At 41.5% G+C, this 18,761-nt stretch overlaps 1 protein-coding gene across 2 annotated transcripts in view; it reads right to left on the reverse strand.

Moving 5' to 3' along the window:
• PCDH11X (protocadherin 11 X-linked) overlaps window positions 1–18,761 on the reverse strand; it is a 1,230,124-nt gene that overhangs the window by 610,622 nt on the left and 600,741 nt on the right. For both annotated transcript variants that reach the window (XM_038748015.1, XM_038748013.1), the window contains exon 5: window positions 10,792–10,863. In XM_038748015.1, coding sequence (XP_038603943.1) covers window positions 10,792–10,863 — 72 coding nt within the window. The remainder of the gene's footprint in view (window positions 1–10,791; window positions 10,864–18,761) is intronic.

Here is an 18,761-nt window from a genome sequence, read left to right on the forward strand (position 1 = left end):
TTCAATGTAGCTTGGGTCCTGTTTTTCAGTTGACACACTTAGTCTAGAAAAGATGCTTTAGAGAGAAGCCAGCCTATCACTCGAGGGTTTGATCTCAGAAAAGTGGCTACCCAAGTCTTAAAATGTTTCCTGTACTACTTTTATGTGTTATTTCTCAGTTAACGCAAATCTATTTGAAATGTCCAATTCCGCAAGGCCAAGCCAAATGTGCTTCACGCGCCGTACACTGAAGAGGAACTGTTATGTTCAAACACCCCATTCCCTGTTGCAACACACTCCGCTTCCGTTTTCCTTCAGTAATGAGCTGCAGAAGCCCATCAGGGTACAGAAAATAGAAACATTTACCTCCCTACTTCCTCACTGTGGTAGTACTTAAGATATTGTGTTTTCCAGTAAGCTGCTCCAGTTACCTCACTGTGTGATCATCGTCATATCTGTTCTAAGACTCCCATCTGGATATTCTTTGTGAGCTAACCTTGTAGAAGCGAAACCTGCCCAGAAATTTTTTGCTCGCTGGCCTTCTGGAAATGCTGCATTGTTCTTGGAGCTCCCAGGGTGGCTCTATTCCATTTCCGGATTTGTGTGGGAACCAGAGCATACTGAGGAGAAGGATGTGTACTCATAGGAGAAATCACTGAAGGACATCAGCAGGGGGATGGCTGGGGGAGGAGAATGTGTTTCCAAGTCATAAAGAAAGAAGAAAGAAAAACAAATGCATTCCCTAAAAGCACATACCAGAGGGCTTCAGACCTGCTGCTTTGTCATTTGGGTATTTGTGTAGCTAATTAACATTTTTAACACATGCCTGCCAATCCTCTGTTACACTGTACTCTCCCAATTGCTTAGTACAGTGCTCTTGTGCACAGTAAGTGCTCAATAAGTACACCTGACTGAATGACTTTAAGAAACAAACCCAGAAATGACAGACCTGCTGTTCAGATCTAACTGCCTGCCAAACGTTCAAAGGTGCAATCCCCCCTCTTTACACCGAGATGCCATGCGGCATTTTGTGTACAGAAAGCAGAAGCCTAATGTGGGTGATGGGTCTTTTCCAGAACCCCACAGGACATTTGGAACCAAATTAGCAGCTGGGCCAGGGAGCAGCTGTTCAGGTTGATGGCTCTTTCAAGAGGACTCTCAAATGCTCCTTTTTCAAGACTTAGCTTTAGTTCGTGTTGGCAGGTGGGATGCAGAGTCACTAAGGAAGAAGTTTAATAATTGCTACTGTGGATGGAGGCAAACTCCACGGAGTTTCCCTCCATGGGACTCTTGTTAATTTTAATTAGCTTGTAACAGCATTAGCTTGGCTGAAATGGGACAATTTTTTCATATAATTATGCTCTACTCTGAAAAGGAGATACAAAAACTTGAACCAAATGGGACTTGGTTTTCTTAATGACCTCTTCTGTCAGATTCAATAAAGGCTAAAACTTTCACTGGAAATCTGATGTCCATGGCAGTTTGCTCCTGCTGCTTTTATGGATGATGCTGGAGATAATCCTGGCAAAGTGCGGAGCTTTTAGCACATTCTTCATCATGGAAAACCCAAGGTCTTGGAGACCTCACTGATACATCCAAGAACTAGCTACATCTGGAAAGGCTGATAGGAGTCAGTGGAGGACGCAGGTCCAGAGACTTAAGGAAACTGATAGAGATCGGAGGTTCCAGTCAGGAATTTGCATCGGGACTCATTTGAATTTAAATTCTCCCTCTTTCACTACCGCTGACTGTCAGGGTTGTACTTGAGTCCACCCTAATTAGGGAATTTGGAGAAAGATAAATATTTGGTCCTCATTGAATAAGTCAAGCTAATTCAGCTCAGGTCTTCTGTTGGATGGGAAAAATCAAATGCGATCTTTCCAAGGGTCAATCATCAACATGCAAACCTCCAGAGAAACACATACCCAAGTCTGCTTTTCCGAGACTTGAAAGTCTGCATAGGGCAGAGTTCAATAAGTGTAGCAGGAGGACTTCCATTTGAAATCTCAGAATGATTCTCTAGATTCAGGGCATCATTGGCCAGTTCTCAGGTCACATTTACCAATTTTTCCAGTGGGTGATTTTTGATACTTGGGGAGTCCAGGTTTTGAGGGGTTTTGTTATCTCCTGAGACTGCTACCCTCTGCGCATTCACTGTTTGCCCCATCTCCCATCTGCTGGGCTGCCATGCTCCTTTAACTTTCCATTGGAGTCAATGGGATGCGGGGTCTATGTGGTAAGCACCCTTGCGTGCTGGGGACTTCCATGTCAAAAGACCAGAGATTTTAGGAAGCAGGAGATCAGCTGAAGGGCAAGCACTGACAACGAACCAGAAGGATACGGCCACCCAGTTACTGTGATTCTCATCGCCCACCAGGCCTAGAAAGGAGCCATTTCTGCAAATGATACTGTCAACTCAGGGCAAGAGGGAGATTCACCCAAACACCAGTAGCCCGGAGATGGAATTAGCAAGCCCTCAAATTCCTTCACCTGGTTTTATAGGTGAAATAAATCAGATCCCTCTGATGTACTGTAGTGTTTTTTCTTCATCAAATAAACAGCTCCTAATCAAATTGCTTCTGTTATTGCACTACATAAAATAATAGAATCTTAGCAATTTACAGCCTCATTTATTTTACAGATACTATATATTATCATTTCTGAAAATATATTAAATTGTTCTCAGGTGAAGACTTTATTCTTGTTCTTTATGACTAAGGAACAAATGCAGAAGAATTACAATTGGGAATAGACATTCCAAAAACTAAATAAGGGAAGATGCTTTCTTGGGCCAGTGCACTTTAATAGCCATATGGATCCTGTGCTTAGACAAAATGCTGTAGCATTTGCTTATAGTGACTATTTTCCATATATTGTTTGAATGATGATTTAAAGAAACTAAACTGACAAGGTATATCCACCCTCAACTTTATACACACACTTTTTTTTAAAAAAAGGACTGTTTCTTCAAGTTATTTATATAGATTTGAGGGTGGATATGCCCTGTAAATTTAAATTTCCCTCAATCCCAAGTGGAGGGAGATGGAGACTATTGTGAAATGAGTTTCCTAAGAACCATGGGCCAACCTCCAAGCTAACTGTACCTGTTATGTTCAAAGAACAGTGTCATGTCCTGAGGGGTGATCAGTGGATATGCCTTTGGGGGTGATCTCCCCATCTCCATTTGTAACCCCAAGAAGCAGAGAAAGATGCATTGGCTGGGAAAAATGACTTTTTAAAAAAATGGTATTTGTTAAGTGCTTAATATGTGTCAAGCACTGTTCTAAATACTGGGTAGATAAAGTGACTTAGGCTGGTCACGGTCCCTGTCCCACATGGAACTCACAGTCTAAGTAGGAGAGCGGATAGGACATTAAAAGACTGTGATAAAAATTATTTCCCCCTCTAGAGCTTAGGCTTTTAGTGGACAGGGATCAGGTCTAGTAATAATAATAATAACAACAGCAATAACGATGACAACCATGGTATTTAAGACTTACTATGTGCCAAGCACTGTACAAAGCACTAGAATGGATACAAGATATGAGACACAGTCCCTGTTCAACATGGTGCTCACAGTTTAAGTAGGAGAGAAAACGGTCTTGAATATCCCTTTTACAAGTGAGGAAACTGAGGCCCTGAGAAGTTCATTAACTTGACCAAAGTTACTGTTTCTACCAACTAAACTGTACTCACTCAGATGCTTAGTATATGGACTCAATAAATGCCTTTGAATGAATATTAAATCTACTCTCTCTTGCACTTCCTTTCCCCATCCCAATAAACTTCCTTTCATAAAGCCACTGAAAAAATGTCAAGGTGTTGTCTTGCTACTCCATTATAGATAAGACAAGGGAAGCATCAGGGAGGGCCATAGCTATCCATGTTCCTTCTCTTGTCCTCAGGGGAATCCAGTACCGAAGCTTTCCTGGGCTTGAAAAAGGAGAAGCTGTTGGGAGGGGTAAAGGTTAATTACTGTCAAATAAGAATCGGGCAAACTCCTTGGAAATATTGAAAAATGTCAACTTTTCAAGTCTCTGCCAGACACCGAGTTTTTGTCTCTCCTCATGTTTGGAGAATGATCATGCAAACCACTAGACTGTAAGTTCTTTAATACTAATGGTACCTGTTAAGCACTTACTATGTGCCAAGCACTGTTCTAAACACTGGAGTAGACACAAGGTAGTCAGGCTGGACACAATCCCTGTCCCACATGGGACTCACAGTCTTAATCCCATTTTAGAGATGAGGGTAATGAGGGCCAGAGAGGTGAAGTGACACGAAGCAGTGTGGCTCAATGGAAAGAGCCCGGGCTTTGGAGTCAGAGGTCATGGGTTCAAATCCCAGCTCCGCCAGTTGTCAGCTGTGTGACTTTGGGCCAGTCACTTCTCTGGGCCTCAGTGACCTCATCTGTAAAATGGGGATTAAGACTGTGAGCCCACCATGGGTCAACCTGATCACCGTGTAACCTCCCCAGCGCTTAGAACAGTGCTTTGCACATAGTAAGTGCTTAATAAATGCCATCATTATTATGCCCAAGGTCACATAGCAGATGTGTGGTGGAGCTGAGATTAGAATCCAGGGCCTTCTGAATTCCAGGCCAGTGCCCTGTCCACTAAGCCACACTGCTTCTAGGCAGTGCTCTTTGATGGCAGGCAACATGTTTGCCAACTCTGTCATATATTACCCTTCCAAGAGTTTGGTACAATGCTCCACACACAATATTTTGATTTCTGACTCTCGATGGGAAGAGATTCCTCCCCCCAAGAGCCCCCTGCCCCTCAACCGACCCCCACAAAAGGGCAAGCAGCAGATGGCTTTGAACGCCCTTCAGAGCAACCTTGGGAAATACTGATCCAAGACGCTTCATAGGTGACAGTGAGCTCACAATTCCAGAAAACCCAACAGTTCCATCCATATAGCTCACCGCAATAAGCCACATCCTGATCTTTCATCCAAAAGAACAGTGCTTGAGGCTGCAGATGCATTAATTATGAAATATGTGGTATGAAACACAGGCAGCTTTGGGAATGTCTTTTTTTCTTTCTTTCTTTAAAGCATTATCTGGCGTATCATGCAACATGAAACTGAGGCTGACCTTTGGAGAAAGTTAAGGTGAGCTGCACCTTGGAATTCACTGTGGCTTCCATACCTCAAGGAATTTTACCAAGAAATAACTGTGCTAATGAACAAATCCTATGTTGGGTGCACCGAGCAGACCTTCCTCTATCAAGGCAACTGCAGCTTAAAGGTAGTCTAATATCTAAGGCAATTAAACATGACCGTTTCACCCCAGGTGTCTGTTCTCTAGAATTATTTTAATTCCCCTTCATAGTGGGGATAAAAGGTTCAAAATGTTGACAGCACCCAACGCAACCTGCCAATCCAGCCTCAGGATTCTTTTAATTAAAAAAGAAAATAAAGTTGCGTGACCAATGCCAACATCCGGCAGCCACTTAGACTGCCCGTGAATCACAAGAACAGATTTACTTTATAAGAATTGATTAGCCAAACCCCTGTAGACTTTCATAACTGGGCTATGGTAGAATATAAGATTAGGGTAGCAATTCTCATCATCAAATGCATTTTTGGGAAAAATATTGGATTAGTGATGTTAGTCACTGCTCCAAGATTAATATAAAGAGATTCTTAACAACATATGGGCATTTCTTGATACACAATCCCCTGTAATTAGCCTACCTAGTTTTAGTGGGAGAATCAGATTAAAGACAGCAGATGAAAATATTTATCTCAAAAAAAGTGAAATTTTCCTGAATTAGGTTTCATTACTTTGTACCTAATGGTGCATACATCACGTACATTTTCTGAGCCACACAGAGTGCTTTTAAACTACGTAGTTAAATAAAAGTGGATGCCGGTATTATGTTAATGAGGGAGAAAGGGAATATTTTTTTAAATCAGTCATTCATTGCATGGAGGAAATAAAATAAGTCCAATAGCATTTTTGCTTAGGGTGGAGCTTCCGATCAGTAATGGCAAATGAGATTGATCTTGATCCTGAGATTTCAAGACCCTCTAGACTGTAAGCTTATAGTGGACAGGGAATGTGTCTACCAATTCTGTTATACTGTCCTCTCCCAAGTGTTCAGTAAATCCAATTGATGATTAAATGAGAACCTGTGTGGAGTGATGATGATAGTGATTTGTGATAGTGATAGTGATTTGGCTCCCAGACTGAGCCCCCTTTTTCCTCTCCTCATCCCCCCCTCCCCCCACACCCTACCTCCTTCCCCTTCCCACAGCACCTGTATATATGTTTGGGCAAATTTATTACTCTATTTATTGTACTTGCACATATTTACTATTCTGTTTATTTTAATGATGTGCATCTAGATTTAATTCTATTTATTCTGATGACTTTACACCTGTCCACATGTTTTGTTTTGTTGTCTGTCTCCCCCTTCTAGACTCTGAGCCCATTGTTGTATAGGGACCGTCTCTATATGTTGCCAATTTGTACTTCCCAAGTGCTTAGTACAGTGCTCTGCACATAGTAAGTGCTCAATAAATATGATTGAATGAATGAATGAACTTCCCTGTGCCTTGGTTTCTTCATTTGTAAAACAGGGACTCAATACATAATCCCATGTGGGATAGGGATTGTGTCTGACCTGGCTATCTTGTATTTACCTCACAGCTTAATACAGTGCTTGGCACATAGTAAACACTTTACAAGTACCATAATTATTAATTATTACTAATGTTAGGGCGCGGAGCACAGAGAGCAGGTAGGAAGGCAAGGGGGCATCCCAATGCCAAATTTGGGGGACTTTACCTCCAGTAGAAAGGTAGGTTTAGGGAGAATGGGACATGAAGTGGGACAAGAAGTGTCTCCTGATTCCCGGAAGAGCATTCTTTCTGTTAGCCCAAGAGCAGCGCTCCATAAAATATACCAATGGGCAGAGCGCAAAAATAGTTGACATCCTAGAGACTGCCCCTCTTGAAAAGGACTTTATCCCTAACTTCTTACTCTCCTAGACTCCCTTCACTCTCAAATGGGTTTCCCTATTATGTTAACCCCACTGCTTCTCCAGAATGATGGGGATGGATAAGGAGTGCTTCTTTTATTGGCAGGGAGGAAGGGGCACTTATGGATTAAAGACACTGACATAAGTTTGGCAATGTGCATTTTGATATTGATGTCATATGCAACATCTTGCAGAAATCTATCAGAGTTCCCCCCAACCTAGAGCGTATCTCTGGGGAGCCCCAACCCCTACCATTTATTCCAGAAGCTTTACTCTCTCTTTCTCAAATTCCCCAAACTTGGGGGTCACGGTGAAGCTTGGGGCTAACTGTGAGTGGTGAGGAAGAGAGAGGATGGGACAGAAATGAAAACTATCAGATATAAAGAAATTGTGACATATCCATACTGGAGGCTAGACCATGAGAAAAGCTGACTATCCCAAATAAACCGGGTACAATTGTCTACTCTGTTATTTTCCTAACCCACCCCCTATCTCTTGTTACAGGGTTCTTGCCAAGGAAAAGAGGCACCTATCACTTTTATGCCTCAAATGGGCCATTCTCCAGCTGCTGCTTCTGCCTTCTGACACTCACATGACTGAATTTGTTGTGTTCATGAAGGAAGAGGCGGGAGAAAAATCAAAGTACTCATCATCCTTTGCCCCCTATAATATGAACCCAGGTAAATAAATTGACCACACTCTTTGGATCATCTCCTGCCCCAAGAGGCAAACTCCAGTCTCTGAATCCTGTTGGGGAGTTATTTTCAGGAAATTTTGTAAGATGCTTTGCGATGGGTGCCTTAATCTGTTACAAACTCTCTTCCGGTGGTGGATGTTAACCTGAAGGTTGGACTAAGAACAAACATCATTCGACACAGCATTAAGCAGTGTAGCTTAGTGGAAAGAGCATGGGCTTGGAAGTCAGAGGTCATGGGTTCTAATCCCAGTTCCTCCACTTATCAGCTGTGTGACTTTGGACCAGTCACTTGATTTCTCTGTGCCTCAATTACCTCATCTGTAAAATGGGGATTAAGACTGTGAGCCCCACTTGGGACAACCTGATTACCTTGTATCTACCCTAGTGCTTAGAAGAGTGCTTGGTACATAGTAAGCGCTTAACAAACACCATCATCATCATTATTATTATAATGACTCTTATTTATGCCATTAAAAAGAATTTTCCCTTCTAGCCCTTGCATTCTTTCACTTTCCCTTGCAATTCAACCCGGGTTTCATTTGGAACCTTTGATCTTTTCATCTAAGAAAGTGCTACACCAAATTAGCATTAATTAACCTATGGACTTAACCTCACTGTGGCAGGGAATGTGTCTTCCAATTCTGTAGTATAGTACTCTCCCAAGCGCTTAGAACAGTTCTCTGCACACAGTAAGTAGCCAATAAATACCACTGATTGTTGATAGATTAATTAAAACAATACAAATGATCATTGGCTGGACTAGAGAATCACTGGGGGGTGGTTGGATTCTATGACCCCAGAAATACCTCCCCTACCTTGATTTGACTTCACAGGCACAACTCAGCAAAAGCTAAACTCTTGAAGGAATCCGTTTCCACAGAGACTCCATTTATGCAACCTGGATGTGGTTTATCAGCTGAATATTTTTACAATATAACAAAGAAAGAAAATATCCAAACATTCACCCACAATCCCATCAAAACACAGCCTGGAAAGAGCCATAAACTCATCCTGGCAGATGCTGATTTGCACAGCATTCTGGTACTTGTTTGAAAGAGATTTTGCAGAATCTGACCAAAATATGTCATTTATGCTGTCATATGTTGATTGTTTATTTCTTAGTAGAGCTAAATTGGTGTTCAGTACACAGCTGGCCACACAGGCACTGAAGACACCTGCAAATAGGGACAACAGGGATGCCTAATATATCTAATTCGTTGCCAAGGTTCATTTTACCAAGCCACAGCCTCTGAGGAATATCTTCACCCAGAATATAAATTGCCATTTAGAATCACATTAAGGCACAGAACTCTATGAAGTGAGTTGGACAATCCCTCTTCCTCTGCTATGTTTTAATTCTTCTGAAATAGCAGTGATTATCCTCACTGCCTGGAATGAAAGGAGGCGGAGAGAGACATTGTTGTGGAAAAGAGCAATGTCAAAGTACCGAGGAACCCAGCATGGAAGAATGAATGAGCCATCCACTGGAGCCCACACATCCCGAACAAACCTGTCTCTCACACCAGATCTGAGTATCCTCATTTCCCCTGGGGACCCCAAAGATATGCAAGTATTTGCTCCCGAGAATACCCAGGACTCGGTTGGCTGTAGCCCCCCGAAAATGAGTTCTGGGCAATGAGGTTGATTTCCTTTTGACATTCCTGCAAAGCTGATTTTTAGTTCTAAATACATTGTCCAACCAGAAAAAAAAATGCTGGTTCTTCCCCTAGGGAACGGGACATCTTTTTATTGACTTTCATGCTCAGAGAATAGCCAAACAGTGCTTTAGCTCTCACTGCATTTTAATGGACTTGAATGGCCCATTTGGAACCTGGAAATTTGCTGTATGGCACACTATTAGTATCACCTGTTTACTTGGGATGAAATAGCCAAACCTGTTCCATGTACATTACACTCATTTTATATAGGTGAAGATAGAGCTACAGCTGGATAAAATAGTTGTAAATCATTTTCTGGAGCTAATTGAATTTTTAATTGTTCTAATTGCCTCCGCAGCTTTGGATTTTGAGATTTTTGCTTCTTTGATCTACCACAAATATTGCCTAGTGTCAGACTAAAGGTAGAAACTTGCCTAAAGAATCACAGCGCTATTAAGTGGCAACTTCAAATTCTTATATCCCAACACAGGAGGTGGTGTGCACTTGGATGAAGAATTCTTTACTGTCAAATTGCCCAATTTGGCAATACCAAGCCACTCTGTCAATGTCGAGTGATGGATCTGTGACCATAGTCGAGCCCTTTGAGAGGAGATACACGTGAGGCTGCTGGAAAGTGAGAAGCACAGTGGCCAGGGCAGAGATCGCACAAAATGATCTCAAAAAAAAAAATCAACTCGATAAGATATTTGTGCTGAGGAACAGAAATAAAGCCAATGATGTTTCATCGACAAGTGTCTGGGACACAAGATGCAGAGTCATTATTTTGTCAAGATAAAAGTATTTCACAACTCGTAGCATTTCTGCGTTACCCAAAGTACAGTGCCGCATAACAATCTCCGGTTTCATCCATCTCTCTGTTTATGAGTGAACACCATTTCATTCTGGCAGGTCAAACTGTTGGACCTTAAAGCTAATACGTCAAACTCATGAGCCTTTCCCTAAAACTGTCATCCTGAAAACTGCAATAGAATCTTATCCCTGAAGTTAATGAACTGTTGGTAATTTTCTGAGATGCCATTCGGTTACTAATGTAGCTGCAACTTTTTATTTTGTTCCCGGCTTGTTCCAGACCTGTACTGTGGGATGTGTTAAGTCCCGAATAACAAGTTAACCTCCCAGTAAAACTTCCTTATCCATGTTAGGCCTGGCTAGTACAACTGAATATAAAAAGCAAGCCAGGACAAACACAGAAATCAACCGAGACATGACAAGTCTATGTTTATCGCGGCTGCTTTTTATATTCACTCATTTCAGCTGTGATAAACATAGAAATCAAGCAACCAGACATGGTACGTGATGCTCCTTAGACATCACATTGCTAAGCCTCTGAAAATTAGACCATCTCCTCTCCAGCCAACAGTCTGAAATGCTCACAGATTACATTCAATGAGCAGAAAATACCAGAAAAGAATGAACACTTTTTTTGGACAATAGTTCGCTCTCCTACCTGGGGCTGAGGCCATGGTTCCAAGCTTGACTCTTTTAAGGGTGTCTGGGACCTTCCAACCTCTTTTGGGTGCTTTTGGAAAGACAAAAAAGGGTAAATCATGTTATTAGATGGCAGTTAGTCCAAAAAAGGAATAGCCACATACCTGACATTAACAATAAAACTCCATGACTGTAATTTGATGGGGTGTAAGAATCCTCGGTCAATGTCTAGAGCCATTCCAGGGTGCTCTATTTCGGCCCTGAAATTCTTGTAGGCATAAATAAATACTATAAAGAAGAATTTTTACCTCAGCCATTTGGATTCTAAAATTCTGCGTGCAAAGATAAACAAACCAATCCCCTTACAGTCAAATGGTGTGGATTTCCACCGCTGACTTACCATAGCCTGCAGGAAAATTACTCTAAACATTCATTCATCAATTCAATCATATTTATTGATTACCTACTATGTGCAGAGCACTGTACTAAGCGCCTGGGTAGTACAAATCGGCAACATATGGAGATGGTCCCTACCCAACAACGGGCTCACAGTCTAGAAGGGGGAGACAGACAACAGAACATAACAAGTAGGCAGGTGTCAACACCATCAGAATAAATAGAATTACAGCTATATACTCATCGTTAATAAAGTAATAAATATGTACAAATAAAATCGAGTAATAAATATGTGCAAACATATTAACCACTTTAACTTGTTGATGGAGATAATTGCTCTGCTGTTTTCCTAAGTTCTTATGGATTTATGCATAGAGACAGACAGCCTCCCTTTAATTCAAAGAGTCTTGAGCATTAACTCCCCTATCCTTCCTGGTGACTAGCCTTATGATAAATAGCAAGAACCACTTTTTAATACAATGAATGCATTTGATTTATTTTTTCGGCTTCCTCGCTATTGTGGTAAATTAGGAGATATCTGACTTCCTGAAGGGCGCCGGATGAAGCTATCCAGAGAAATTAAAAGAGTCAACCGACTGCTGGAAGCTTTAAATGGCTAAATAAATATCTCTATCTGCTCCCGCTGACCAACTACCAATAGTAATTGATAAGTCTCTCTAAGGATATTATATTACCATCTCAGGGTTTTGTAGCCTCCCTAACATCAGGTCACAGATCCCACATATTTGCTGATCTTTAAAAGCTTCCTGGACTAGGATAGTTTGTGTTTTCCTAAGGAATGTTAGAAATTCTCTATCACTGTGTTAAAGCTGCTGGAGATCGAACCAAAAGTTCCCGTTGATAACAATAATAATTTTGGTATTTGTTAAGCACTTATTATGTGCAAAGCACTGTTCTAAGTGCTGGGGAGGATACAAGGTGATCAGGTTGTCCTTTGTGGGGCTCACAATCTTAATCCCCATTCTACAGATGAGGTAAATGAGGCACAGAGAAGTGAAGTGACTTGCCCAAAAGCAGATAGCTGACAAGCGGCGGAGCCGGGATTTAAACCCATTGTGAATTAGCTAGTCATGAATGCTTTTTAAGTTAAAATTTCATGAAGCTTTCCAGATTGCATCAAAGAGGAACTATCTGAGGTTGCAGGTGGACTTTGCTATTTATCATTATTTCAGAATCATGGGTAGTTCTGTTTCTTTCTTTAAAATGTTCACTCAGGGTGGAGTTATAATAGCTGTGGTGACATGATTTGGGTTTAAACATATTTTCAAAAGTGACCACCATTTGCTACTTCGTTTGGCTTTTGGCATTGAAAGAAACCCATGGGGAAAGAGAGGTTTGGGTGGTTTATGCTTTGAAGCTACCAAAAAATTGTTCAATAATGCATCCCCATGCTTGAGTCTCCTTCATTCTCTCTCAATGCTGCTTGATCAGGTAGCTGAATATCTTGATTAGTTTTCTTATTTTGCTCCATAAAAATAGAGTGTTAAACCAGGAGGTGATAAGCAAAATTTAACTTCCCACAGAAAATAATGTCAACTGCATTGCCTTTGTGAGGTCCACCTCTACCAACATTGACCCAAATAATATCATTATATTAAAACACTATAATAAAAAATTAATTCACTCGATCATATTTATTGAGTACTTACTGTGTGCAGAGCACTGTACCATGCTTTTATTTGTTAAGTGCTTACAGTGTTCCAAGCACTGTTCTAACCGCTGGGGTAGATACAAGATAATCAGGTTGTCCCATGTGGGGCTCACAGTCTTCATCACCACTTAACAGATGAGGGAACTGAGGCACAGAGAAGTTAAGTGACTTGCCCAAAGTCACACAGCTGACTAGTGGCGGAGTTGGGATTAGAACCCACGATCTCTGACTCCCAAGTCTGTGCGCTTTCCACTGAGTCATGCTGCTTCTTTAATGCATCTGGCATAGTTGATATTTCCTGCACTTGGTGAAGTTTAGAACCTATACTAACAGCTCTGTAGTACCTTTGGAGAACATGGGCAAAAGAAGCAGAAATTAAATTTGTTTGTGAAAGTGTCCATGAATTAAATGGGCTGAAGGTCTCAAATTATAACAGGGAAATGGGGCTGGAAACTCTAATAAAGATTAGATTCCCAAGTCAGTTTTTATTTTTTAATGAAAATGAAATGGTTCCATATATCTCCCGAGCAATGAAATGCAGTTCTGTGACTTTGCTTCTTAAAAATCATTAAGTATTCAACCTGACTCTACCTTGACTTTATATGGAAATGGATGTCAAATGATCAAGAACAGGGTAAAGTGCTTCATAGTAATCACAGACTCCATTTAAGCTTTAATTCACTTTGCTCACATTAAGACAATGTTCATTTAAAGGGAAATGAGAATAGCGTCTTTCTCCAGAAGACCCAGGGCTTCATTGCTCTTGATGGCAGAGGTATCAATCAATCAGTCATGGTTATTTATTGAGCAATTACTGAGAGCAGAGAACTGTACCCAGCATCTGGGACAGCAAATAAAGTAATGTTGGTAAGCACAATCCCTATATCATCATCATCATCATCACTCTCATCTACCAGGTCCTGCTGTATGCAGATGATCCTAGATAATTGACAACACACAATCCCTACCCTTGAGGAGTTTACAAGTCCAACAGAGGAGACAAGCAACCACCCATCCAAACATACAGAGGGTAAGCTAAGACCAAAGATGCAACAAGGCCTAGGGGAGAGATCACTGGACTGGAAGTCAATCAATCAATCAATCATATTTATTGAGCGCTTACTGTGTGCAGAGCACTGTACTAAGCGCTTGGGAAGTACAAGTTGGCAACATATAGAGACAGTCCCTACCCAACAGTGGGCTCACAGTCTGAAAGGAGTCAAGCGACATACATTCTAATCTCACCTGTGCCATTTGAAGGTTGTGTGACCTTAGGCAGGTCACTTAACTTCTCTGTGACCCCACTTCCTCATTTGTAAAATGGGTATAAAATACCTGTTTTCCCCACCTTTAGACTGTGAATGCCATGTGGCAAAGAGACTGTGTCCAATCTGATTGTATCGTATCTATTTCAGCACTTAGTATAAAGTTTGTCAAATAGTAATGATTTAACAAATGCCATCGTGCACGTGATAAAAGAAAAGTTGATTAACTACACAGAGACATATGACTGCTATGGTTGGCAGTATGACACGACCAAGAAGGTGGGGATTAATCTGGGAAAGCACCTTGGAAAAGGTGATTTTTTTTTTTTAGGTGAGATTTTAAAGGGGAGAGGGAATAGAGATTAATCAGTGATATTTATTGAGCACAAAGTGCTTGGGAGAGCACAATATAGCAGAGTTAGTAGACATATTCCCTGCCCAAAATGAGCTTACAGGTTAGAGAAGAGAGCGGATGGAGGAGGAAAGGCATAGACTGTGGTTCACAGATGAGAAAACGGACAGTGAGGTGAAGTTAGAAGATCTGTTGGGGAGAAGTAAAGACTTTGAGATGGAGTCATGAGGGGGACAAACTAGCTAGGGCATTTATTTTTACTGTGGATAGAACACTGTACTAAGTAATTGGGCGAGAACCATAAAGTCAGTGGCTACAAGTTTTCATTTAATGTAAGGAGAAATGAGGAGTCACTGCAGGTTTTGAAAAGAGGACTGTTTTGTTGTGAACAGCATTCTGAGAAGACGATTGGAGAAGTTTTAAGCTAATTGACGTACATTGTTTTCCCTGTTTAGCTGGACAAGTAATAATAGCATTTGTCTGAAGAACAAGAGGGAGCAATGAAGCCTATTTTATAGAACATAGGCCTGAGAGTCAGAAGGATGAAAAGCAGCGTGGCTCAGTGGAAAGAACCCAGGCTTTGGAGTCAGAGGTCATGGGTTCAAATCCCAGCTCTGCCAATTGTCAGCTGGGTGACTTTGGGCATGTCACCTAACTTCTCTGTGCCTTAGTTACCTCATCTGTAAAATGGGGATGAAGACTGTGAGCCCCCTGAAGGACAACCTGATCACCTTGTAAACTCCCCATCGCTTAGAACAGTGCTTTGCACATAGTAAGTGCTTAATAAATTCCATTAAAAAAAGGAGGACCTGGGTTCTAACCCTGGCTCTTCTACTTGTCTGTTGGGTGACCTTGGGCAAGTCAATTCACTTCTCTGTGCCACCATTTCCTCGTCTGTAAAATGGAGATTAAGACTGTGAGCCCCCATGGGACAGGGACTGTGTTAAATGCAATTATCTATCCCAGTGCTTATTAATGCTACTTGGCACAAAATAAGCATCTAACAACTACGACAGTTATGAAGAAATCTGGAAGCCTGATTCACCCGTAGGTTTAGTACTCAGGCCTACTGCTTCTTCTTAGTAATTTCATTCCACTACTTTTAGCAAACTAGAGCATTATCAGCCTTATGGAATTTGGCAGGGATGAGCAGAAACACCATGGTGTCCATAACCGGGCAATGGGGGCCCTACAGTCCCCAAACCTTCATCCCAAACATCCCTAAGCATTAGAAGATACGTCTGCATTTCCTCCAAGCATTCTGATGCCACCGTCAGACACTGAATAATAGTGCCTAATGGATAAAGCATGGTTCTGGGAGTTGGGAGGACCAGGGTTTTAATCCTGGTTCCACCACTTGTCTGCTGTGTGACCTTGGGGAAGGCACTTCACTTCTCTCCACCCCAGTTACCTCATCTGTAAAATGGAGACTGAGCCTGTGAGCCCCCGGGGGACCAGGGACTGAATCCAACCTAATTATCATGTAACTACCCGAATGCTTAGTACGGTGCCTGGCGCACAATAAGTGCTTAACAAATACCATTAAAAAAAATATAGCCTGAATGAACCACTGGTGTAGTCCAAGAATGGCTTTAAATTAAAGCCTCACTGTGTCAACTAAGTTCTCCAGTGCAGAGGACTGGAGTGAGGAGCAAGGGTGGAGAACACTGAGAAGTTCTGCACAACCTGAACCTAGCAGAATTAGGATTCCTTGTAACTGATGCTCTAGCCATGCCCTCTCCCAGTCCCTGAGAAGGGACAGCCCCAGCTAGGGATTTGGTTGCCAGAAAAGAACATGAGTATTTCTTTTCAAATAGTGTTTGGCCTTCTCACAGTTGTCTGACGTTCCCTCTTCCACCCAGAGCAGCAAGGCTATTCCTCTATCCAGACTGAATCTGTGATTCCTGAGAAGGGGGCGGTCAGAGGCTGGAGAGGAAGAATGAAGAGACCTGGAAATGGTATGAGAGGCATGTTTCCAAAACCATCTCTCGTTGGCCTGGCATTATCCTCACAGATGTCTATTTGACCTGAATTTGGTCAGGAGGAAACAAGTCTCCAATGTGAAATCCAAATAAGTCTGTGGGAAAAAGTCCTTTCGGAAAGTACAAGTGACCCACAAGGAGTTGGCCAGCATTTTCTTTGACCTCACAATAATCTTGCAAGTTTTCCTAAAAGGTAGGAGCTGCCTTTTCAGATTCAGAGCCCGATTTACAGAAAGATTAAATGCTTTGGACAAAGTTGCAGAGCATGGCGGGAGAGAGTCAGGGTGAGAACTTGAGCATCTGGACTCTCAGTTGAGCCTCTGCTCCATTGCTCTGAGACTGTCCCTCTGAAAGCTAAATCCCTTGAAATTATTTAAAGATGAGATCCAGGAATGCCTGGTTTTACAATTTATCTAAAGTGCAAAACCACTCTGAGTTTTACTTTTAACCTTTTAGGTCAATGACTGTGCCTGCCTAGAACCTGAAACAGTTATGCCAGTTCTCCAGGTACTAAATTTATACCCAGGGAACTGCTCACTTACCTGAGTGGATCAAGTGTAAATGGTTTTTGGAAGGGGAGAAAATTGGCTTAGGAATCCAGGGTATAATGATTATAGAGGTAATAAGTCACAGGTATAAAAATAAATTAAAACTGATTTAATATTAATTTCCCTTATATAGCAAAACCGGTTGACTCATTAGTGACTGTTCCACACTAGAGATTTGAGATTCAGAATAGACTTGAAAAGGTTTTTGGACATAAACTAGGCAGAGAATTCCCGTAAAAGTTTTGTATTTTGTTTTTTACCATACTAAGTCACTGAACCTCTGCCCATATAAATACCTTGCCAAGGAAAAGGAAGTGGGGTTTGAGGTTGGATACTCCCTGGCCTTAACCAACTTCTCCCAGGAAGGTATTTGAAACTTTTGAAAGCTGCATCATCTTCTTCCTGTCCCTATAATCACTTTCTAAATGCTGGTTTCAGTAGTCTGTAGTATCCTGAGACAGTATTTGCACTTTACAAAGTTGCCCAAATTAAAAGCAGGTAGTGGAGGTCTGAACTAGGGCTGGGAGTAACCTGGCATCTCAGCTGGGCTGTTTCACATTTCATGTCTAGAATGACGTATAAGCCCTGGCACACCCTACATAAAAAAAAAGTGGCTAGGACAATGGAGTTAGTAGTTTAGGCAAGAGAACTAAATGCCCCATGAGGCTCACCAGTACCCTAGTACCTGGAAAAATTAATCTCCCTCTTTCCCCCCTACCTTCCAAAACTACTAAATATTCCAGGAAAAGTGCAACTGATAAGATAACTTGTAACCAGCATTCCATTTTCTCCTCACAAAGATTGTCTTTGTTCATATCAACTTATATTCGCTACTATTTAAAAACTTAGTCATCCACATAAACATATTTCCATTTTCTTCTTGCTCCTACCTGTCATGCATTTCATATCTGTCTCCCTGGCTAGATTGGAAGCTCCTTGAGATCAGAGATCAGGCCTATATCATTCATTCATTCAATCGTATTTATTGACCGCTTACTATGTGCAGTGCACTGTACTAAGTGCTTGGAAAATACAATTCAGCAAGAAAGAGAGACAATCCCTGCCCACACTGGGCTTACAGTCTAGAAGGGAGAAGAGAGACATCAAAACAAATAAACAAGCATCAGTATAAATAAATAGAATTATACATATATACACATCAAAAGAAGTAAACCGGCACCAATATAAATAGAATAATGATAATAATAATAATGATGATGGTATTTGTTAAGTGCTTACTATGTGCCAAGCACTGTTTTAAGTGCTGGAGTAGACACAAGATAATCAGGTTGTTCCACATGGGGCTCACAGTCTTCATCCCCATTTTCCAGATGAGGAAACTGAGGCACAAAGAAGTTAAGAGACTTGCCCAAAGTCACACAGCTGACAAGTGGCAGAGCCGGGATTAGAACCCATGACCTCTGACTCCCAAGCCCGGGCTCTTTCCACTGAGCCATGCTGCTTCTCATTTCTAGTTCTGCCAGTGGCCTAGGACAAGTCATTTCACCTGGTTGAGTCACACTTTCTTCATCTATAAATTGAGGCCTAAGATACCTACTTTCCCTAACTTTTAGATGGGAGTTCCATGTGAGAGACAAAGTATTTCCAATCTGATTATCTTCTTGTGATGATTGGGGGAGGAAATGTTTAGCAGTGTTTTGGAAATTAGTAAGCACGCAATACCAATAATTATTATCAGTATCTGATTTTGACTGTTCTCTTTTACCTTTCCCACAAAATGTATGCCCCAAGTTTCCTGATAACAATTCTTGTG

The sequence above is a fragment of the Tachyglossus aculeatus genome, chromosome 6, assembly GCF_015852505.1.
Source record: "Tachyglossus aculeatus isolate mTacAcu1 chromosome 6, mTacAcu1.pri, whole genome shotgun sequence".
NCBI lineage: Eukaryota > Metazoa > Chordata > Mammalia > Monotremata > Tachyglossidae > Tachyglossus > Tachyglossus aculeatus.